Source organism: Blennius ocellaris (genome assembly GCF_963422515.1).
Source record: "Blennius ocellaris genome assembly, chromosome: 18".
Taxonomy (NCBI): Eukaryota; Metazoa; Chordata; class Actinopteri; order Blenniiformes; family Blenniidae; genus Blennius; species Blennius ocellaris.
Genome location: NC_137667.1, coordinates 4745997 through 4768981, shown reverse-complemented (window position 1 = coordinate 4768981; position 22985 = coordinate 4745997). Strand labels below are relative to the sequence as shown.

The 22985-nt window shown below is 45.3% G+C and overlaps 1 protein-coding gene across 1 annotated transcript in view; it reads right to left on the bottom strand.

Annotated features, from left to right (window-relative positions):
- The window catches only part of atad2b (ATPase family AAA domain containing 2B), a 70650-nt gene that overhangs the window by 39213 nt on the left and 8452 nt on the right, over positions 1-22985 (bottom strand). The window contains exons 15-24 of the mRNA XM_080514171.1: positions 22359-22449; positions 20596-20907; positions 19818-19971; positions 17931-18117; positions 17635-17820; positions 10898-11033; positions 9660-9853; positions 9409-9568; positions 6739-6861; positions 3887-4015 (exon numbers count right to left, since the gene is read on the bottom strand). Of these exons, the coding sequence (XP_080370297.1) occupies positions 3887-4015; positions 6739-6861; positions 9409-9568; positions 9660-9853; positions 10898-11033; positions 17635-17820; positions 17931-18117; positions 19818-19971; positions 20596-20907; positions 22359-22449 (1672 nt within the window). The remainder of the gene's footprint in view (positions 1-3886; positions 4016-6738; positions 6862-9408; positions 9569-9659; positions 9854-10897; positions 11034-17634; positions 17821-17930; positions 18118-19817; positions 19972-20595; positions 20908-22358; positions 22450-22985) is intronic.

The following is a 22985-nucleotide window of genomic DNA, read 5'->3' as shown; positions in this document are numbered from 1 at the left end:
AGAGAGGGTAGCATCTGAAACGGCCCAAATCCACAGGGGGGCGGTGGAAAGTTCTCCAAGATGCTTAGAACAACCTGTCTGCCAAGTATCTTGATAAATAATACAAAAAAAAAAAAAAAAAAAATGTGCACAAGTGTACTGAGGAGACCTGATGCTGTTTTAGAGGCAGAGTGGTTGCATAAAACATTATTTTTTTCCAAGTGCATGAAGATTACTGATGAGTGATGCAAGTTTGTGGATATCTATTGTAATATTGGGTCATATTGAGCCTCTGTAGAGAAGATTTTTTATAAAAGCAACACGGGTGCTGCAAAAACACCAAGAAGGTTTATGGGCTTTAAGCAAAGGAAAACACACAAGGCACAAGGTAACATTTCCTTCCTTGGTAGATGAACAACACCTTCCATCAGCAAGTGCAGAGAAGACCCAGAGAACAAAAGCAAATTACAACAATTGCCTCCTTTGTGTTCCATAAATTGAAAAAAAAGAGGCATTTCTATTAACCCATTTCTGTATGCGACCATCGCAGGACATCACAGGGCGAGCGCCTGCTGTCCTTTTGTCCTGAGCAAAAAATCTAGGGCAGCCTTTTATGCAGCAGCTACTTCAGTCGGAGGTAAAAACGAGTGTTTATTATGACTTAAAATACCTTATCAAGGTCTGTGTGATAGACTGACGTTGGCGACGGTGGAGAGAAGCTGTCTGTTTACCGTGACGCGAGACACGAGGTGGGATGGGGATGCTGTGGTGTGGGGGTGTGGGGGGGCAAGGCGCAGAGACGTTCCATCTAACATGAATGCAGGCTGGTGGCTGTTGCCTTGGGCGTGCGATTGAGTGACGCGGAGGACAGCTTACGCCGCATCTGCATTATTATTCTTTTCTCCGCACAAACAGCTCTACAGTTGAATAAAGGGCAATCTTAAATGGTAATGGAAAAACCACTGGTGAACCATTCCAAAATCAAAACAAACAAAGTACCCTCCAACTTTAAATTGGATTAGGCAAGGGAAATAATCAAAAGGTTCTATTTAGTTAGGCTTCTGGTTACAAGTATCTTATTCAATAAACAAGCACCTCTCTGTTCCCTCTTTAGAAAGGTGAAGCAGACATTGTCTCGTTGTTTTATTTGACACTGGATCTAAATCTAATGAAGATCAGGCAAAGCGTGAAGCCCCCCCCCTCTGGGATTTCTGGGACCCGGATCCCAGTTTGAGAACCACCGGGTCAAGCAATCAATCAGAATTTGTCTTACTAGTGTCACAAACCCTTCAGATTTAGCTTGAGAAACAGTTGACGGCGACTGGGAGAAGCTGCGGGGCTCAATTATGAATGAATGGAACACACTCTGTATGAACCACGTCCTTGTGGTGGTGCACTGCGAATGAACCCTTGGCTGTGGCCCAGGTAATGGGCCTCAGTTGTTCTGTTTCCCCCCGGGAGGGAGTGGCATGAGCCGATGAGACGGGAAAAGGGTTGGGAAAGACAAGGAGCGAAGAGAGAGCGAAGAAACCATGGCGGGTAGAACTGTGCCACTAATGGAGACCACCTCACCTTTACCGTTTTCTTGTGCATTAACAGCAGTACATGCTTCCATCTTCCATCATCCCGACGCTGCGTTACCACAGCAGAGGCTGAGCCCAACCATCAACACCCCAATGAGAGGGCATGTCCACTTATCCGCTGCTTTTCACAACACTCTCAGAAATATCCCTTGGCTTTAAAAAGCCTTCCATGCAACTTTCTCCATGCCTCCAAAGGGTGTAGCGCATCCTTGCCAGCGCTCTCTTATATCTGAATGTCACAGGCAATTCTCGGCTCCGGGCGATCGGGAAAGGAGGGAGAGGAGGGAGGTGGCCCAGATAAAAGCCATATAGAGCCGCAGATACCAAAACAGCTCCAGATGGGCACGCCCTTCCCGACACTGCTGCAGGTAGCGATCGAGGATAATCTCCACCTTCCTGTATCTTGACCTCCCACCGAGGAAACTCGGTGAGCAGACCATTACGGACCAGCCAAGTGGCACCGAATGCTTCCCTCCTTCAGCCTTGGCAAAGAAATCGGAATCTCCTCTTGCCAGGCGCTCTTCTGTTACCAGGCTTGTGTCATATCTCATGACATAACCGGCTCTGTGATCAATTAGCCTAATGGCTGCCTTGCTGAGGTGCTCCATGTGAGAACTCGCTGCCGATGTCGACGAATTAATCACCTGAGTTACCCGTATTAATTAAGCCTCTGGTGGAGGCTGATAACGACTCTCCCAAGAGCTTCCAAACTGGTGGTCCGGATCTGTGACATTTGGCTTTTGGAGATAAAGAGTGCAGCTGAAAGTGGGATATGCACACCGACTGTTTGCTGTCACCCTTAAAGAAGAAAGAAGACAATAAGTCTAGGTGGATTCATTAATAAAAGCTTCTCAGTTTTCATGAGAAAGTGAATCACTACTACAAAATACTTATTAGGGTTGAGCTTATGTCCACATCTGCGGTCCATTCTCAAAGATGTTTTGAACAACTTCGATGTAGAGTTTACTAATGAAAGAATGTTCAAGAATAAAAGCTGTTTGCAAAGAAAACGGTATGCAGTCTTCCTTCTGTTAAGTCACAAAACCAAACAATCTTTTTTGTACAATCCAGTGTGGATAGTGTTTCATGCTTTGACTTAAAAAAAAAAAGAGAGAAAAAGAAAATACAAGTCTCCATTAATGCATCAATGAATGGTTACATCTCTCTCTCTATATATACATATATACTCAACTCGTTCTTTTTTCATAGTTTGGAATAAGAGGAAGTGGAAACGTACTGCAGCGAGCCTGAACCTTAACAGTATTTACTGTGGCAAACAGGGGCCTTCCTCTCCCAAGAGTGCACTCTCTCCCTCGATGGAGCAATGGGTTACTCATGCAGCAGGGGAACCATTAAAGGACACTCTCATGAGAGAAAAGCACCACCTAGTGTCCGCCTGCTGTACTGTGCACACACGAACAGAAACTTCACCAGTAACAAAAACTCAATTTCCATTGTTGGCGCACACATTTTCAACCCAATGAAGACTTTTTTTGTTTTTTAAGTCACATCCTTGCAGTGAAGTCGGAAGACAGTTTCACAAAGAAAAGTCCTCAGCTGTGAATTGCACACAGGGTGAAATGACTCGAGCAGAAATCCTTTCTTCAGTCATCACACCTGAAACATCTTGACACCGGGATGTCTGAGCTGCTTTCTGCACAACTTCAGGCTGCTGAGGGCTCCTCTGCCAACCCATCTCGAGTCTTTCAGCTTCGGAAAAGCCAGAGGGCATCTTTTTCCAGGTTACAAGCAAAAAAACCTGCTTACCTCTGATTTGTTCGGGTAACAGCCTCATTAGTCCGCCCCCTGCCCATTCTCGACCCTCCCTTCGCCCTTCGGCACCCGCCGTTTGCCACAGGTGGGCATGTAATTGCTCTGTGGCGTGGTCATGTTCTGAGTGGTTTGGTGAGCGCCGGCTTGCTAATGAGGCTGCTCACTGCGTCGCTCCGCCGCTGCTGACAAACGCACCCGTCCGTGTGTGTCTGTGTGTCTGTGTGTGTGTGTGTGTGCATGCAGGTGTGTGGAGTGTGGCATCACATACATCAGGTATTCTGTTGCAATAGAATGAAGCAGCTTGCTGGTGCGTCAAAGGCAAAAAATTAAATATTGAGAGGGGAAATAAGACGAAACTGAGCGTTTGTGTCAGGAAGAAAGGTGAGAACGTTGAAAAGTATTTGGAGGAAATCCGTTTTGGGAAGTGTGTATCTACCTCACGGCTTCTCACTAAACCTGTCCCGCAAAGAAAGCGGAGGGGGAAGGCAAGTACGCAAACTACGCAGATCTTTTCGAGGGTGGGTCGGTGCAAACGGCGACTGGATGCTTACTCGTGGTGCACGGCTTTTCGGTGGCGTCGCCCTGAGTGCTGCTCCTGGCCGGCTCCTCCGCCGCACCCGGATGCTTCCTGGTTGCCACGGCACTGGGAGCTGCCGGTGGCTGAGGCGGCGTCAGCAGGTCTGCGGTGCCAAGAGAGGATCGGTTACTGACAGCGGACAATACTCTGTATGCATCTCGTGATGGAAAAAAAACAAAAAAAACACTTTGTCTCTGGAATAATGTTGATTTAAGTGTTGCTGTGCATTTAACACCTGCAGACTCACAAGGTGGACAAACTTTGCTGAGGAAGAAGAAAGCGCGACCCGACAAGTGACAACACGGGGGTGTCACGCAGCGCGAGGTACAAGTGCATGTCACACGGTCCAGATTTTAATCCCAAAACTAGAAAGCTATAATTTGAGGCGGCTCTGTGTTTCACTTGGCACCGGAGTGTTACGGGGAGTAAAAATCTGAAGAGCAGCGCAGAGATGCTCGAGAGGCGGAAAATGAGACATTTAAACTCTGACATCAAGTGATATTTAAGTTTTTAGCCACATTTATCACAGATCCTTTCATCTCGTCACGGGGGAGAGAAAAGAAAAGCCTCCCAGACACACTGGGAGTTCGCGAGTACTGCTGCAACTGGACACCATGCGGTGCTGCACTAATTGATAGCTTTATAGCAGGAACCTTGACTGGCAGATTAAATATTTACATTTCTGTATTCCTTCCTCACACGCAGTTGACTTCTGGTCCTGCAATATTCATTTAGCATTCCGAACTTTCAGTCGCTAAAAGGGGGAATCAAAAGCACCGGGGTGACTTCTGACAATCCATTCTCTCTTTGATAAGTTTCATGCTCGACATTGAGAGTCGGGGCCCCTGTGACTTCAGCCAGATGTCAATGGGCCCTCGCTGTCGTGTTGCAGACGATCTTTCAAAAAGGAGAACTCAAAAGTTTTTTCTTAAGCAGTAACTACAAAACACACCGGGATGGGCCAGGGTGGGGGGGAACAAAATAAAAGAGGAAGTGAGTGACAGTCGCATCACTTTGAATGGTACACATAGAGAATATTTCTTCAGGAGTGCCCTCAGCGGAGAAATATGCTTCTGATGTAGGGGAACAGTTTTGTTTCCACGAGACAGAAAATTTAAAAACTTAAAAAAATAAATAAATAAAAAAATCCTCAACTGTAGCGAGATACAAATGATGTAGTGGTTCTATTTCTTTGCAGATTTTTTTTGTAATAACAAATATTGCAAGATTTACTGTAAGCTCAATTGATCACATTTACATCCACTTCAATTGTTGCACACATCACCCATGATATTACAACCTCCGACAGGTGAAATGAAAAACTTTCTAGTTATTACGGTATGTATGGGATGTATGAGACAAGATAGTCTTCTTTAAAAGTTGTGTTAGAAGCAGAAAAAAAATGGGTAAGTGTGAGTATTTCAGCTCATTTGAGCAGCATAAACCAGGGCAAAATTGTGATTGAGCCATAACATCTTGGAAAACACAATTTTGTTTGCGAGAATTCTGCATAGTGTTATGCATTTCTTGTAAACCTTTCTCATTATTTAACTTGGGGGTTGTTGCCATTTCTTTATGTAGAGCTGCTGCAATTGTGAATTTCCCTTAGGGAACCTGCCCAAAAGAATCAATAAAGTTTTATCTATTCTAATCTAATGCTGCAGCTCCTGAAGGGTTTTCCTGGTCTGCAGTGGTCAGAATCCATCAAAAACCTTGTGACGGGGTCAAGCAACCCAGTCTCATTGATGCAGGCGGAGAATGAATGATGACCTGCTTGGTTTGGTCGAGCAAACAAGGAGCCGTCACTCAAACTGCTGCTGAAGCTGATGCCGGTTTGAAACCAAAAATGTCCTCAGAGATTGTTGTGTATGGAGCCAGAAAAGGGTTATCTACACAATATGAAGCAGATGGTGATGAAGTTGTAGGTGATCCGTGTATTTTTTTGTATGTAGGTTCTACGAGTAATTTGCGTTAAAGACGGGGGGGAAATGATTCCATGTACACCGTTTAGTGAGTATTATTTCTAGTGGAACGTTCGCACTGAGCTCAATGTAAGGAAATGTGTTAATTAGCTTATCCCCATGTGGGCAAGTAAAGCAACAGGAGTATTTGCATATGATTATATGCCTTTGTGCTTAATGTTTGACAACTTGCATAAAAGTCAATACTTACCTCGAGTGTATCGTTTAACTACATTGCACGTGGGCTTTTTGTGTGCACTAACCTAATTGAGAGTTAGCCAAACGTCCACTCAGCTCTGGGCTGTTTGGTGAGTGTACAAATACAGAGTGTCGGGCAGACAGCTAGCACAGAAGGTACCGTTTGAAACGCTGCCGCCTGGGGCGTCACTCCTCTCTGCAGCACACGGTCTGCACTAAAAAAAAAATGACTGCTCCATCAAGTAGTGCCGGGCTACCCTACAGAGTTTTTCCCTTCCAAAAAGCAGGTTTCTAACTCTCTGAAATGATCTATCAAAGACAACAAGAAAACAAAGAGCAGGGATAGAGGGCAGGCTGGAAACCGAGCAGCCAACATCGACCGGCACAGGCTCATTTTTCAGCTGGGGGAGGTTTGGTTTTTTTTTTTCTTACATATTTAGATAAACAAATTATACTTTTAAGTGGTGTTATTAGTCTGCTGAACAGATAATATAATAATAAAAAAAAAACCTTCGTGTATGGAAACAGACCGTGCAGACAAAATAACTGGTATTCATCAAGTAGGATTTGCTTTCTAATAGGCAACAACGTGCTAATTTAGCGTGCCTGGGCCTGCAGAGTTCGCTTCTCTGTATTCTGTTGGAAAGTGGCAAAATGAAGCTCCTACCTCGCTTTTTGTGTTCCTCCTTGATGTCCTCGCACATGCGGTCAAACTCGGGGTCCAGCTCGGCGGCAAATATAGCATGAGCCGTGTCCTTTAAACTGCACGCTCTGTGCCTGATCACCTTGTCTGTAAGAGGAGAAACGGAAAAAGACAATGAAATATAACTGTAATGCAGCAATGTGCAGACGCTGCTTCTGTGGAGATGTATGTAGTTTCAAGGGCGTGCCCTCAATGTTCCCAAGAAATATTTTTTCTCCCCGAGCATTTCATGATGTTCTCTTCGCTCCCTCCAACAAGGCATGGTTTCTACACCCAATCATCATGTGAGGCAAAGAGGCAATAGCGAGCCCACCTCATGCAACTGCATCTGTGAGAAAGGGGGTTGGAGGATTTTCTCACAGACTAAATAAAAAGGAAAGAGCCAGCTTTGGTGAGAAGCGCTCGGTGTTCAGACACGCTTGAAAGCGCTGCGATCACCACTTCACACGTCGGAGACAAAAGCGGATGTATGTAGGCGGACATGCAGACGTGTATATGTACAATGAGATATATTGTTAAAATGCATACTCATCTCTGGCACTCCTAACACCTTCATAACCGTTATTCCTCTTTTCACATGTTCCGGAGCATCATTAAAGCTTTCCCGCTCCTGCTGTCGTGAAGGGGAAATAAAAGGCCGAGCTGCAGAGGCAGGCTGAAAGCACAGCCACTGTAAACAGGCCATCCCTCATTACAGCAGCAACTGGGAGAACAGAGTGGCAGAGAGGTCACAATCTGCCAGCTTCCATTGTCTAATTGGAAGATGGCCGCTTAATTGCAATGGAGGCCATTTCTGTCTGTGTGCTGCTCGACTTACTGTCAGTCTCTGACAACATGCAAGTGCATTATAAGGGCAAATATGCCCATCAGGGGAAGGGGTGTCAAAGGTCAGGTGGGGGAGCAGAGAGCTCATCAGCACCCTTATGGGCTCTGACTGAACTCTCCATCAAGGAGAGACGGGCGCAATCCGACATCCATGCTGACAAGGTCCCTCGCACTTAAAGAGCCGTTATCGCCGTCTCCCCGAAGGAACTAAAAAGGCATTCCCGACACTGAGCCATGCTTTGGAGCGTAGAGGTATCGCCCTCTTTAGAATAATTATTTTGCGAGGTGGGGAGGTAAAAGGCACGGGAACCACTGTGACAGCGTTATAGGACTCTTTACAGTAAAGTCAGCATGAAGGACGGAGAGAGATGGACGACTGAGGGATAATGAGGGATTTTTTTTTCTTTCTTCTCCCACAGCATTTGGAGAGCCGGTATAGAACTTCCACGGGAGCCGCGTAATTGTGCGGGGTCTGGGTCCTATTCCCAGGGCCGACCGCTGGGTGAGCTGGCATGCAGCTTCGTTAGTCTTCTTTATTAAACTGCCTAATTGCATTTTTCCCCTTTAGTGTATCATTTGTAGCCCCTGCTTTCCAACAAATGACCCAGGACCTCGCCTGCAAAGACGGATATGATTTATTCATTTGGGCAGAGAATTGCCTCCCTTTAGAATCCGGGCCGCCACACTCTTGCAGCCGAAGCAGCAAAACACACATGGAAAAGAATTAAAATGACCAACTTAACTGCACACTTAACATAATGCTAATATCAATCTGATAGCTGCAAGACACACAAGCATCCCCTTTCTTCTCTGCACATGCTTGATTTCCATCTTATTTTTCGGTTTAATATACACAATGTACACACATCTCCTCACATCAGAAATTACCGTTAAGCAAAGCAAGTACCTCATTCAGACAACAAATAAAAATCTAATATATCTGTGAGCCACTGCAAACAACCGGCCTGTTTGTTTGTGTGCACATGTGTTTCAGTACTCATTACCAAGCCAATATCAGGCTTATGAAAAGGTGCCGAGATGGGAACCAGGAAGAGGGGTGGGAAAAAAAAAAAAAACCTCTTTTAAATTGCAAGAGGCGCAATTAAATTTTCATGCATATGTTGCCTTCCACAGCCACGGAGCATGAATTACACCACGGAAATGTTATTTTCAATGAATGCTGTATGCACTGTACTTCATCTGAAATTCCAAGTGAATGGAGCGAGGGGCGGGGGGGGAGGGGGGGGTCTCAAAGTTTTGCAATTTTTAACTCTTCGTTTCTTCAGAAGTTCTTAAAATGTTTAATCCAATTACGCTTTACTCACTGTGTTGCTCCAGCAGAACACCATAACAATAGCAACGCATTGCTTTGTTTTGGGTAGTCCACTGCTGAATTTATAATAAAGCAGATACAAAAAAAAAGCAAAATCCTAGAGTTTCATGGGAACTTTCTATTGACAGGTGGAGAATCCATGGGGTTGAGGTAGGAATACAGTAAATTGCGCAATATGTCTATTAAAAGTTAATGATGTTGTATCTTTAACAGAGTTTTGTGCTAAATATTTGTGGGTGTTTCTTTGGCCGATCGATGGCGTCTGTGTTTACGTTCATCCGTCTTCTGTACCGCTCTATTCAACTTCGCAGAGGCCTGAAGCCAGTGGCTCCGAGAGAATACGGGAAGGACTCTGAACAAGTTGCCAGTCCATCACATTGCAAGCCGAGAGTGTGCATCTGCTGAATTTCTTCTGTATATTATCTGTGGCACTGCATTGCAGCTTGTGAGTATGTGCACTGCATGACTATGCTCACCTCCGGGATCCTTGTCAGGATTGTACTCTAAAGCATTACTGCATATGAGGTCAATGTCGGCCAGGAAGTCCTTGACCGTCAAGTACTTGTGGGTGTCAATCTTTGTCATGACAGTGGAGAGGTCCATGGGCTGTCTAATCACCTCCAAGTAGTCCGACACCTGGCGCAGAAATACGAGGTTATTTTATGTTGAAAATTGTTTCGTGAACTGCGAGCGAGAAACCAGAAGAACGCTGCGGCGCCTGCCTTACCTCGTCGATGTCGACCGGCTTGCTGAAGATGTTGAATCGTTTGTCAGTGGCCAGGCGCTTGGTCACGTCCCTGAGAAAGAGCCTTAGCTCGCGTAACGTGTTCTCCTCCTGCTCGGCCAGGCGGCGCTGCTCCTCGGCCGACAACTCTCTGGGGCCCGGAGCCTCTGCCACCGGCAAAACCTCTTCGCACCTCTCTGTCGGGAGAAGCGAAAATAGAGCACTCCAACTAAATAAAAGTTTTCACACAGTTTCCGTCTACAGGCGAGACATAAAACTCCCAACACCAAGTGCTTCCTTTAAAAGCTCGCTGCAAAGATGGGGGAAAAAAAAAAAAGTAAAAAAAAAAAAAACTGCAGCTACATTCCTTCACAAACAAGTTTTAAAATGCACCAAGGAGTAGCCTCTGGCCAGTGGTAGGGTGATGAAGCAAGGCGAGCGCATATCCTCCGCTCCCCTCCCAAGGCACCTCTGCTTGCCCAAGGCATCTGCCGACATCGTTAGTAAGACTCCAGAACTCCGGGGGCTGCTTCACTCACTAGCGGCAATCCAGACCCTGATTCTAATTATGGCTAATCGCGACTGGGCCGTCTCATAGCAATTCTACTCCATGCTTTTCTGCTGGCCTCACGGCGGGAAGCTGGACTGCTGCATTAGCGAGGCAGGAGCCCCCGAAGAGCGCAGCCGTGTGAGCGAAGCGGGGAACCCTCGCCTCGCATCAATGAAGGAATCGAAAGTTGAACACTGGGACACCATTTCCATTTGAAAGCCCAGGTGGACTGTTCTTTAATATTGAACTTGGACAAAGGGCTGTGGGATACACAGAGCACAGGAGCAGAGGCAGGGGGCTGCTGGAAAGGTAGCAAGTGATGCGATTGAGGCGCATCGGGGATGAAGATCTCCACGATGGGCGAGTTTCACGCTGTGCCCATCTTCGCCCGTGTGTGCAGCACCCTAATTAGTTGAAATCTGTAGGTGCCGGTGCTCAATCGGAGACGAAATCAAGTCAATTCAAAAGTGTGGGTGGATTCGAATTCAGCACATAAGGGTCGCGCAAATATGCTAGATAATATCTGCTCCCCGACCTCGGTTTTTTTTTTTTTTGCATTCAGAAAGGAGTGAAAGCAGAGGTGGGAGAGGAAAAGCACATACAGTCAACACTGCCCTCTAGGACTGACAATGGGGATGAGTCATGACCGTCTCATCCTTCATGTGTATGCATGAGTAGCTTGAGCAGGCACCTGCATTCTTGAGGCGTGGAGGAGGCTTCACTGCTTGAACTAGCAGCAGGTTGGAGAAGAACTTTCTCTTGTCCTCTTCTCCTGGGGGGCTCAGCGTTAGTACCTCTCCATAGGTCCGCTGGAACATACATCTCACCTGTATTAAAAGGAGGAGATCAAGGTTTTCACATCAGACATTATTCAGAGACACAATACATCGCATTGCAATCTGACCCGTCTCGTATTGGAAGGTCGTGGCCTCATAAATCAGAACCAAGAACTACCTCCAGCAAAAAAAAAAACATGAACAAAGAGCGCTGGAATATTGATGAAGACAACTGATAACCAATTCACTGCATAATTCCGAATGCGCTCGCTTCACTTTTTGGTGGCTATAACTTTTGTACAGCACCACGCGGGAAGATTGAACGCCTCACAAAGAAGGCGAGCGGCTCAATTTAATATCTGCATCAAAACCGGATCCCAATCTGCGACAACACCTGCATCAAAACGCCATTCAAGTGATGGATACGTCGGGGTGAAACAGATCGTTCTGATCCCGCTTCAGAAATATGATGTTTCCAACGTGCAGGAAATCACACGAGATGGTTATCGCCCGTTATTACATCGAGTGCTGAACCCAGAGGTGATACAATTTAACACCGATTTGTTTTGGGTGACAATACAACTACACTTCACACTACTTGGTTTACGGATGTATTCACATCAGCTGAGGCGGAAGCTTATAAATGACATCCATCTATAACGTTTTTTAATCAAATGTCTTGTTCTTCAAACCGAAAACAAATGTAGGCGAGCTGTACTATTTGGCCAACGTTCATCAAAACTGATAGTTTAGACAGATAAGACTTTATTGTCTGCCCCAAGCAGTGACAGAAATTTCTCTCTGACAAGGCCACAACAATAAAATACAACACATATTTAAAAAATTCGTAGCAAGTACGGATATAAAGAAATGTTAAATGCAGGACACCGACCCTCCAGGACCAAGTTTGGACGCCCCTGATTTAAAGTGATGTTTAAGATGAGCACTCTCAAATGTCAATAGTGAGGACAAGAATTGCATGCATGCAGCCAATTTGATTAAAGTGAAAGAGTGATGATGATTCACCCTCATGCACAAATAAAAAATAAAATAAAAATAGGCCAATTTTACACGTGAAAATTTTTACTGAAAAACAAAAAGGAAATAAATACATTTTACCAATAATTTAGAGACTCCCCCAAAATCTCACAAATCATATTTTAAGAAGAATCCTGTCCCGTTGTATGTTTTTATTGATTTATTTTAATATTATGCACAGATGGGATCACACTTCTATCTATCAATCCTGTTGCTCCCTAACACAATTTAAAACTGCACATGACCAATACTTAGAAATAAAAAGAGAAGATACTTTGTGAAAACAAAGGAAGTGCATCAAATGAAAAATGTGATTTTCCAAATTTGTACTAAAACAAAGTACAAAATATAGAGTTGTCAATATTTACAAGGTGCGCGTGGCTCCGAGACTAAAATGGGTTTTTGACACCCCTGATGAGTGTCAGTGCATGAGTGAGCATCTTTTTAAGAGTTCAGTCAAAATCTTTTTTTTTTTTTAACAAGATGAAGAACCGAAAGGGCATAATCAGTCACTGGGTTAGTGTTTGAAATCTAAATCAAAGCTTCACCTTTATTTAACACTTTTCAGTGTCATACTTGATTTTCCATTACAATACTTACGTGTTAACATAATAAAATGGATAATATTGGCAAAACATTGCAATATATCATAAGCAATGTGGGCTGCATCAACTAATCGCAAGGTTTGTTGCTTTAAAATGTTAAATGTTCTTAATAATCTTGTGAAACAAGTGCAATTTGATTACTGTTATTATAACATAGAGGGGTTTCTTCCTCATATTTGATGTAGTTGCAGATGATACTAAATATGAAGCTGCATTTGCATTTACACTGCAAGAGGAAGCAACATTAGGATGCATCTATATTAAATACAACAGATGAGATATGGAATCTATAGATCCTTTATATTTTATTCATCCAGTTGTACTTGTTCTTGATAGGTGATGGCACACAAACATGGCATATCTTCAGGCATCTCTCTTCTGAGGGCAACAGGGGGTGGGGGGGGCTTTACAGATCCCGCTTCATTGCTGTGGTGCAGCTCGAGGCCGTTCCCGGCAGGAAGCCCCGTTGCTGACTAAGCACCAACGTTCCGTCTTTATATCTCCCCTCCCATCTGTCATTCACATCGATCCACTCCCTCAGCCATGGCATGTTTGTTCTCTCTGCACTCCTTTCTGTTCTCTCTCTCACCCCCTCACTCTCTCTGAAGAGAGGAGGAACGGAGGAGAAAGAAAAACAAGGGAGCCGATGGGGAGCCAGATACAGTCAAAGTGTGTGTAGCACGCAGCAGGTAATGATTCTTTGTATTTTCATCATGATACAGGCTGCAGGGTTGTTGACACATGGAAAAAGCCCAAAAAAAAAAAAAAAAAAGTGTGGCTGGATAAATAGTTAAAATAAAAGTCAAGAATGCAGAGGAGAGAGTCTGAATGAATAAAGTAAAGTCTGTCGAGCTACAGTAACTGTAAAACAAAACTGGACACCTTTTCTCCCGGCATGAATTCGTAACTGTAGAAGCAGACTTTAAAGCAAACCAAAACAGAGCTGTCAGACAGCCAGACACTTCTCTCTTACTATTTCTCCGGCAAAGTCATCTTTAAAGCAAAATTAGCTCACTTGAGAGAACAGCCATGTATTTCAGTCAAAGACAGGCATGTCGGATATCAGAAGTAAGACGGATCAGACTCGTAGGTGTGTACTCGTAGTACTTGAATGATGGGAGTGTCGATGTAGAATCAGCAGTATTACTGCAGCATTATTGAGGGAGGCGAATGCGCAATTCACCAATTGGTGATCCAACATCCAGCTGTGACCTTTGGGAAGCGGCTGAAAGAATGAGACCGCGGAAACCAGTAGTCAAAATCAAGCTGTCAAAAATCCCTCGTGCTCCAACAAGCAGGAGGGGGATTCGTAGCATGCCAGAAAGATTACAAATCCCATCTGGCCTGGAAATGCCACACGATCCTACCAAAAATATATAGCTGGAAGATGTCTAGCTGGCCGGCGTTGCCTGGCCCGCCGCCACTGTGTCCCACTCTCGCAAAAGCAGCGAAACCCCCCCCCAAAAAACGGACTACTGGACAGCAGACAGGGGTCATGCGAGAGGCCAGTATGAAACAGCATCTGTATACAGAGCAGAAGCAGAGAGTAACTGCTCTTTTTTTTTTTTAACCAAACAAAAGTCTGCTTTCATTCTTTATTGCAAGTAGGGAAAAAAAGTTCTATAAAGCGCAATTATATTTGTTGAAGAGAGACACACCATGCTCTGTGGCCCTTCCATCCACACATTGAAGTGTGCTTCAATTCACAACAGTGATAAAGACCCGTATCTTAAGACTGGCTGGAGGACACATTGCACAAACTAGCTCCAACTCCACAAGGCAGAGCTGTACTTTCATTACAGTGCCTCAGCGCAGAGATCAGAGCCCTGATGCATTAATAATCACGTCTTTATGGTAAATCCGTTGCGGGAACATTCGCTCCATTCATGCCCTTGATGCAGTTACTGTGCACGTTTTACAGAGCTCGAAACATAATGCCTGACGGGACACTGTCTTCGCCTCCTCTCTCTGACTGCAGGTGCACCATTCTTACGATCACATGTTGAAGTCATTTCCATGAGTCGTCCAACAAAACAAGGAAGTCAAGTCTGAGAAGAGCAAGCGGCTGTTAAGGGAGGGAGGGGAGCTGTGTAGTTGGACCGCAGCCTGTAGTGTCGGTTTTGGCTGGGGAGGGATGCTGCCTGTTCCCTGCTGAGGTTTGGAGCTGAGACAGCAGCTGTCACCGTGTTTCCCGTGCCAGAGAGTGAAACAACACTCTCGGAGATAGCCAAATCACTTAAAGCACCGTCGACTGCAGCATGTCCATGAATGATTGATAAAACTAACAATTCGAGCAAATAGATCCAATTATTAAATCAGAAAAGTGCAGTGTGTGCCCGGCCTACGCAACCTATCCATTTGTTGAGAAAAAAGCAGCATGAAAAAAAAGAAAAACTCTTTGGAAAGCGGTAAGTCGCTCTTATCAGCAGGACCAACAACTTGATACGTTTCCAGACACCTGATGAGAGGTTAAAGGTATAGCTGCACCACACAGGAAATTGCGAACGGCTATAACCGCGCGGAGTTTATACGCTGCCCTTGCTGCTTATCTGTGTTCCCCGTATTTATTTCCTGTTTCTCTCTTTGTAGTCTCCTGATTTTACATGCAGCCGCTGATGAGGGTCATCTCATCTCAGAATAGAGGGTGGGATAAAGTGGAGAGTGAAAATCTACTTGAGGTAAATAATTCATTACAGTGAATTATGCATGTCACTGGTTTTACAATGGAATGGATTTATAACTCATCCACTCCAGGTTGTCGACAGTTTTTAGTCACCGCCAGACTTGGGACAGAAAACTTCAAAGTGAAGAAGTGACTACAGGTTGAAGATCACTCAAAAGAAATCAATCTTCTATTCATTTCATGAGAAGCCAATCCATTAAGCCTGGTACTGCTGAGAATGAGGCCTGATTTCATTTCCAACTGTGAAAATGTCAGCGGTCAACAAAGTCAAGTAGCAGAGCTTTTTCTGAGTAAATAAAGCAGCCAGAGTTGAGAACCACAATCCATCTGTCTGTCAGCTGTTTATCATCACACAAATGGCTTTTACCTAAAAGTTCATATCCAGTCAGACAGTTTCACACAGTGTGGTAATTTTCTTTTTGAGCCGGTAAAGAGAAGGAGGCCTTGACAATCTATCTATGAGAAAGTGATTAACAAGGGTGTTGAAGCAATTCCAAAACAAAGCCTGTATAGCCTGAGGACAGCCTTTATGGCCTCACACTGGCTCCATATTGTCTTAAGCACGCCATTTGTGCCATTGCATGCCTTTCCATCTCCCAGGCTAAATGCCTGTGTGTTCAATGGCCGAAGACAAGGTACTCTGAAAAAAGTAATTGCCAATAGATCCTGCCAGTCACCTAGCATGTAATGAACAGACATCCGACATGCGAGGCTGAAACGTCTGTGCAGTCTGCAATCACTTTCTGGCTAAAGCCGGGTACGCCGTTACTTCAGCCGTCGCAAGGCAGAAGACGAGCAATCAGGGCGGCGTCTTTAAACGTGGCTTAAAATCTGTGTTCTTGTGCTGCGCACAGTGAGAGAGGTTCACGGTTGGCCCGGTGTCATCATCATCTCCCGACAGTCTCAAAAATGTTCATGACTGCAATCTTGCTCCAGTGCGCAGCGTGACTGCCGCTGCAGGCCATAACCTCGGGGAGTGCAGCGGAGAACGACGCTTCGATCAAACGACCTCAGAGGAAACGCCAGTTTCCACAGTCTCTCGGTCTACTTCCATACCGATCTTACCTCTCTGTGCATAAGTGCTGCTAGAATAACTGCTCGATTCTTGGTTAGATTTATTTGTTTACTTCCCCGTGGCACAGGTGACATACACAGATGATGCATGTGGATAATGCCGCGACTCTTGTGTATTGAAGCCGGTTGTAGTGGTTGTCACCTCTGATTCAGTGGAGTGTGACACCGTGCAGTTAAACTTGGTGTTGTCCCCAAGTTTATGAAAGCCACGGAGTAGCAGACATCGCCCTGCTTCGATTGCACAGTCTGCAGGCGCCTTAAGAGAGCAAGTAAATCAACATGCCGGCATTAAGTGAAAGGAAGTGGCTTGATTCAATGCAGAGTGCTCTAAATCGAATGACGGAAAAATAAAAGTGTGAAATGGGGATGAAAGGACAAGTGAAAATGACCACCAGAGAAATCAGAGGATTAAAAGAATGAAGAAAAAAAGGAGAACCACAGCTCTGAGAGGTTAATAAAGAGCTTGTGCCTCTGTGCACACAACAGGGCAGGTGCTTCACTCCTAATGAGTCAACTACAGAAGAAGAATCAACCCAAGGGTCTCTGCCGCCTTGGAGCACGGCCAGGGTTAGGGCCTTGCCAAAACAGCAGCCACACACACACACTCGCCATGACAGAGGCAGATAAAAACATACCGGCTGCACGGGCATATTGATGTAGAATGTGTGGCCCGGGGTGAAAACGTGGGGCTGCCAAGCCCTGGACCTAATTAAAGCCCTGCTGCCGCCTGACTAGAGAGGCTCGCCCCCCTTATTTTTCAGAGTGTCTTTATTTCCCTTATCAAATCGTCTCTATTTCCACTTTCTCTAACCCAATCCTTCTCCCACAGAATACCCACAACGGGAGGTTGGACTGTTTTGGCTTTCAGAAAGAGAATAATAAATGCAGGGGGCGGGATGAAAAAGTAGGGGCGGGCACACCCGGGGAGTAAAGTGGACATTTGGGGGGGAAGAATGAATGACAAGAAAAAGAGAGGATTTAAACGCCATAGAAGGAGATGACATTCACTGTGACACCCAGTGTGCGGCTGCATTCAAATATAGAAAGAAAGACCCATGAAAAGCCTTTGATTAATACTTTAGCCTCCAACGCCATGTAAAGGACATCAGGTTAACACTCCTCTCTCACACTTAATGGAAGCAGTTGCATCTACATCAATAAGCAATCAGGGAAACTTGTGAGCTCGGCCTGCAGGGTAAGGCTGACAGTGTTAGCTCAGGTACGTACACACACACACACACACAGTTCTTACCTCATCTGACAGCTTTGAGTAGTGAGTCTCGGCCGTAGCGAGGATGAGGACGGGGCAGAAGGAGGGCACATCCTGCAGCAGGGTGAGGAAGGTGCTCTTGACCGTGTCGCTCACGGTGTCCCACCACTCGGAAATGTGAGGCATGTACACCACGCTGGGCACGCTCCGCCGGGCCTCCCGGAAGACCTGCAACCGAAGTGACCGCATGTTGTTCCCGACTTGCATGGAAGCGTTTCGCCGTGAAACCAGGCAGGTGATGCGATTACAACGAGGCGTCTGTCGTGTGCGAGCTTCACCTGAGCGCAGGACTCCTCTGGCGTCTTAGCGCTGACGGAGTAGAGTGTGGGCAGGTCCAAACGGTGCACTGGCAGCTTATCCAGGTGGTGAAGAAGGGCAGGGGCCAAGTGGGAGCTCTGTCCTGAGCCCGGGGCCCCTGCCAGGAGCAGACGTGGCCTGTATGCTGTGGGCTGTTGAAGCGCAGAGCTGGAGGCAGATGAGAGTTCAGAATTAGCATAATGCCTCTCACCCTACAATTGCAGGTCAGTCAAACAAGGAAAATGCAGTTGAGTGGAGGCTTTGTTGCATTTTCTACTGTTGTGATCACTAACTGCAAAGACACAACTGGTAATTCTTAACCCAGCAGGTGTTAAACAATAAATGCATGACAAGTCCTATTGTGAAAGAATACAAACCAACAATATCAGCACAAATAGAAACACCTGGATGTATCATTTTTTGCAGGGGGAAAGAGTTTGGGGGAGAAAAAAATTTAAGTAAATTGCGGTCAGGACACGAGGACTGGCTTCATTTACCTCTTCATCAGCAATAAATTGTAAGCATCTGGAGCAGAACCTACTCTGCACTCAGGTGGCGCAGGTGTACACAATACAAAAAAAAAAAAAAAAGAAGAAGAGCTCCACACAAGTGCAAATAGGAATGACTCAAGGTGTCCTCCAGTTCTGGTGAACCTTCAACTTCAACAGCATGATGTTTTGGGTTGAGTGGTCGTCATATGGAACGAGCAATATCGCCACAGAATATGAGCTGCGCTGAAAGTTTGCATGTGGATCACCCCACAAATCCTGCTCCTGTTCAGAGAAATGACTCAGTAAGGCAAAAATGATTGCCTCTCCTCCTCCATCTGTCCTAAATCATAAGTGGTATCTATAAATCCCCAGACAGTATGAATGTTTTGGATCTCACGCGTTGCGTCTGTGGTGTTGAACAACACGGCAGGTGCTACTTTCATGCTGCTTGTTTCCAATCTGATTTGTTTTTCTATTAATTTATAGACATACACATAATGTCTCGAGGGAGTGTTCTTTTGTCTATGTCTCACACGGCTCAGTCTGCTGAAGGACAGAAGCTCAAAAGATGATTCACAGGTTCATCAACAAATAGTTGTTGCAGATGAAAAGCGACGGGTCAGTCCTTGAGCAGTTCACTTCTTTCACCCCAGATGCTTTTATTCGTCTCTGAAAGGAACTGCAGTTGCTATACGAGTCTCAGGTTTGTCTTGCTCTCTTTTTAGCTTTCATTCTCTACTCTGATCCAGACCTTTTCACTCCATAGCTGAAGATTCTCAAAACAACAACTCTTGTCACAATGCACCTTTTTTTCTTGCTCATTTCAACCATTGTATATTTCCATGCTTTAACTACTCATATTGAAAGAAAAAAAAAAAGCATATGCTCATTAGGAAGCTGCATGTTGGTAGGTAGAAAACATTTTTTTTTTCTGTGGGAGTCGTGTGTTATTTTAGTTCATAGTTAAAACATTAAGTTTTAGCTGGTGATGCTCAAAAGGACAGAGTTGGCATATTCTTTGTACAGTCAAAAAGTTAATTCAGTGTCAGTCGTGAGCAGCAGTATTTTGATGTGCAACTAAATGTTCTATGAAGTCTCTCGGCCTGAATGTGCCTTGATTTGACACGGTGGCCTATTTTCACTTTCCCATAAATGCTCTTAATTGAAGAAATGGTGGCAATGTGTTAAACTCGTTTTATTATTAACCATCACACACATTTGATGGAAAAGCGTATCTATCATGACAATATGTGTTAGACGAGAGGTGTCAAACATAAGACGCATGGGCCAAATAGAACTGATGGATCTTGAAAAAAGAAGCCTCCACAGCCTTAAAATCTACGTCAATCCAATCATAATAGGATTTAGGGAACTCACGAGGAGAAATGAAGAAAGGGTCTGTGCATGTCTGTGGAGGAGGGGAGTTGACTCTTTGGGGATGCATCCGGATGGACTTCGTAGATGGAAGCAGAGCCACCCTCATTGTCGTCGTCGCTGTACAAATCCTCTTCGAGCCGGTGATTGTCGACGCCTGGCGCGAGAGAGAAAACAACAACCTTTACACAACCATCCCGATTCCCATTCTTAAACACAAGCGTGGAAAATTTAGGGGGGAAAGTTTGTATCCAAAGTTGAGGTTTCCCAATAACCCCAGAGTCATTTCAATAACGAGAAGCTGCTCTTCAGGCGAGATGTAATGGCCATTTAAAGTGATGCAGCACCCTGGGAATTTCCTGTCATTATTGGGCGTGCAAAGTACAATTTCTACAAGCAATCTCCCACTGGTCAAGTGCTCCATCGGCTCTAATCTGCTGTAAACACTCCTCTGTTGACTGGACTGGGAGTTGAGTTACTGAAGTGCTCACAGGATGACTAGTTATCCAATCTCTGTGCTATCACCTCTGCATACTCGGGGGGGGGGGGGGGGGGGGGTGTTCCACTGCAGTCTCTTGTGTGTGAGGGCAAAACAAAGCTCAATAATGATGGCCAAAGTCTGAGCGATAATCAAATATAACAAAGTGCCCACGGGAGAAACTAGCTAACAAAAGAGACAGGTGGCGAGGGAGAAGGGATCAAGAGCCTCGGTGGGAGAGCAAGCAACAACCACAGGTAGGAGAGTGGAAAGAAGCGGCGCCCGACCACAGCAAATGCCTACCGTGTGTGTTGTCCCTGTCAGTACACTGAGCATGGGGGAAGACTCTGAGCAGAGCGTTCAGCACCAAGGAGACAGAGCTGGCCAGCAGGGGCCTGAGGGCGGGGGACAAGGCTCGGCCCGGGGGAGCCAGGGCCCTCTGGGAGGCCGGGACGATTGCCCTCATAGCCTTGCTGAAGTCGCCGGGCCCCAGGACGATGGAGGTGACGTCCAGCTTCAGTTTGACACTGCTGCCGTAGATCTGGGGGTAGCGGCGGCGCAGCGCCACCAAGGCCGCCTCTGTGCAAAGTGCTTTGATGTCAGCGCCGCAGTAGCCTGGGATCGGGGACATAAGTGTTAGGAAATGATTTGACTTAAGTGAGACACCGTTGGCACAAATTATCATGTCTATTTCAGCTCTACAAGGGGAGTTGGTGATTTTGAAGAGTGTATTGAAGTTGAACAGATCAAACATCCACTAATAATAGTTGATAGTTAATTATTCATTTTTTTTAAGTTGTTCTTTAAAGTGGATTAGCTACTGCCCAACAGCACTGGAAGACGGCGCCTGCCTGTGGAGGGAGTCAACCGAGGTACAAGTAAAAACTACCGTCATTTTCAGACCATGAGCCGCTACTTTTTTCACATGATTTGAACCCTGCAGCTTATACAATGATGCGGCTAATTTATGGATATTTTCTTTTTGGTTAACAGGCTTCATTCCGCCAGATTCTACTTCTGCATGTAGAAACATGCTGATTTGAGCATCTTTGCTTCTCCAAAACTTGCCCTAAAAGTGATATTTCTGCACTTCGTGACCTCGTCTTGTGCTGCTTTCTGTGGTCCGGAACTCCGGCAAGCTGAATGCCGTGAGTAAATGCGTTCAGGTGCTTCATGCAAATCTGCCCTGCTGGACTCCGCGGCTGAAAAATCTTCCTCCTCAGAATCACAATCAGCAAATAACCGATGAAATACTTTATCAACACAGATAAAAAAAACCTCTGTGATTGTCTATTTCTTTTCATCCCTATGTGCATCTCTCTGCAGGCTTCTCTGCAGTACTCGGACGACGCATACACACACACACACACAGACAGAGCTGTGTGCAGGAATTTCCACCACGAAGACAAATTTGCAGGAATTGATGAAAATATGAGCAATCCCTGTATTCCCGCAGTGAAATTCCTGCCCTGTTACAACGTGGCTTATAGTCAAGTGCGGCCTATATATGTAACCTATATATGTACTGTTTTGTGGGTGCGGCTTATAATCAGGTGCGCTCAATAGAATACGGTACATGTCTTTCTAACGTGCGGTCAGATTTTAAGCAGTATAAATACATACAAGAAGAACATGTGAACTCCACACAGAAAAGCCCAAATCCCCAATCGAGACTCACACCGGGGATAACCAGAATCTGCAATCAGATTTGTTTTGCCCTGCCTCTGGGCAGTGTGTGTTCTTCACTCCTGAATTTAACATCTTCTCCAATAAAGTCCATGTTCAGTACACCATCATCTGGATCACATGTGGAGTTTCTTAACGTGCTGTTCATATGGCAGTGAGTTGAAATGTATGACACTTGGAATTTGTGCACATTTTCACAGCCATTTGCGATTCAGCTACACATTCTGTTACCGTTTTTTTTTTCCCCAGATCATTTTTTTCTTTTTTAGAGTGGATATACTGATTTAAAATGGCAGATTTGTTGCATTACACCAACGAAGTAAAGCAAAGTACTGAATGCAACGTGTCCGATCACATGCGCACTCCAGCGTCACTCTTACCGACACATTTTTCTGCAAGTTCATCTATGAATGGCTCAGCCAATTTAGGATTCCAGTCCCGTGTGTGAATCTCCAAAATGTGCTTTCTGGCCTGAAAGAGAACACAAGTAGTTAATTGAGACAAAAAAAAAACCAACAAAGTATCAAACAAGTATCACTCGCTGGAGATTTAAGTTGATCCAGAAGTGATACCACCAAATGGTTGAGGAGGCCGAGGTCAAGGATTTGCCAAAACTGCAGCAGTTCACCCCTTTGCAACATCTCCACGAGACTCGGCTTTGATGATTGGGCGTTAAGGACAAAGCCGTCTTTGTCGTGAATCGGGGGCAAGAGTTTTCATCATCTTTCATCACACCTCCTCTTCTATTCAAGAGACACCACTGAGCCAGATTTCATAAAGCCGTCTTGCTCGGGCCACACTGGAGGCTAGTTAAACTTGCATGTGTAGAGAGACCTCCTATTTGCACAAGAGAAAGGTTTTTCTTTTTCTTTTTAAATCAGCAAGCAACCACAACTGGTGGGCTGCCAGCACCAGCCTGCAAATTACTGCTTTGATTACCGATGATCCAGCTGTGCGGACAAACGACGCAAGGCGATCTAGGAAGACACACTCGATGAGGAGGAGTC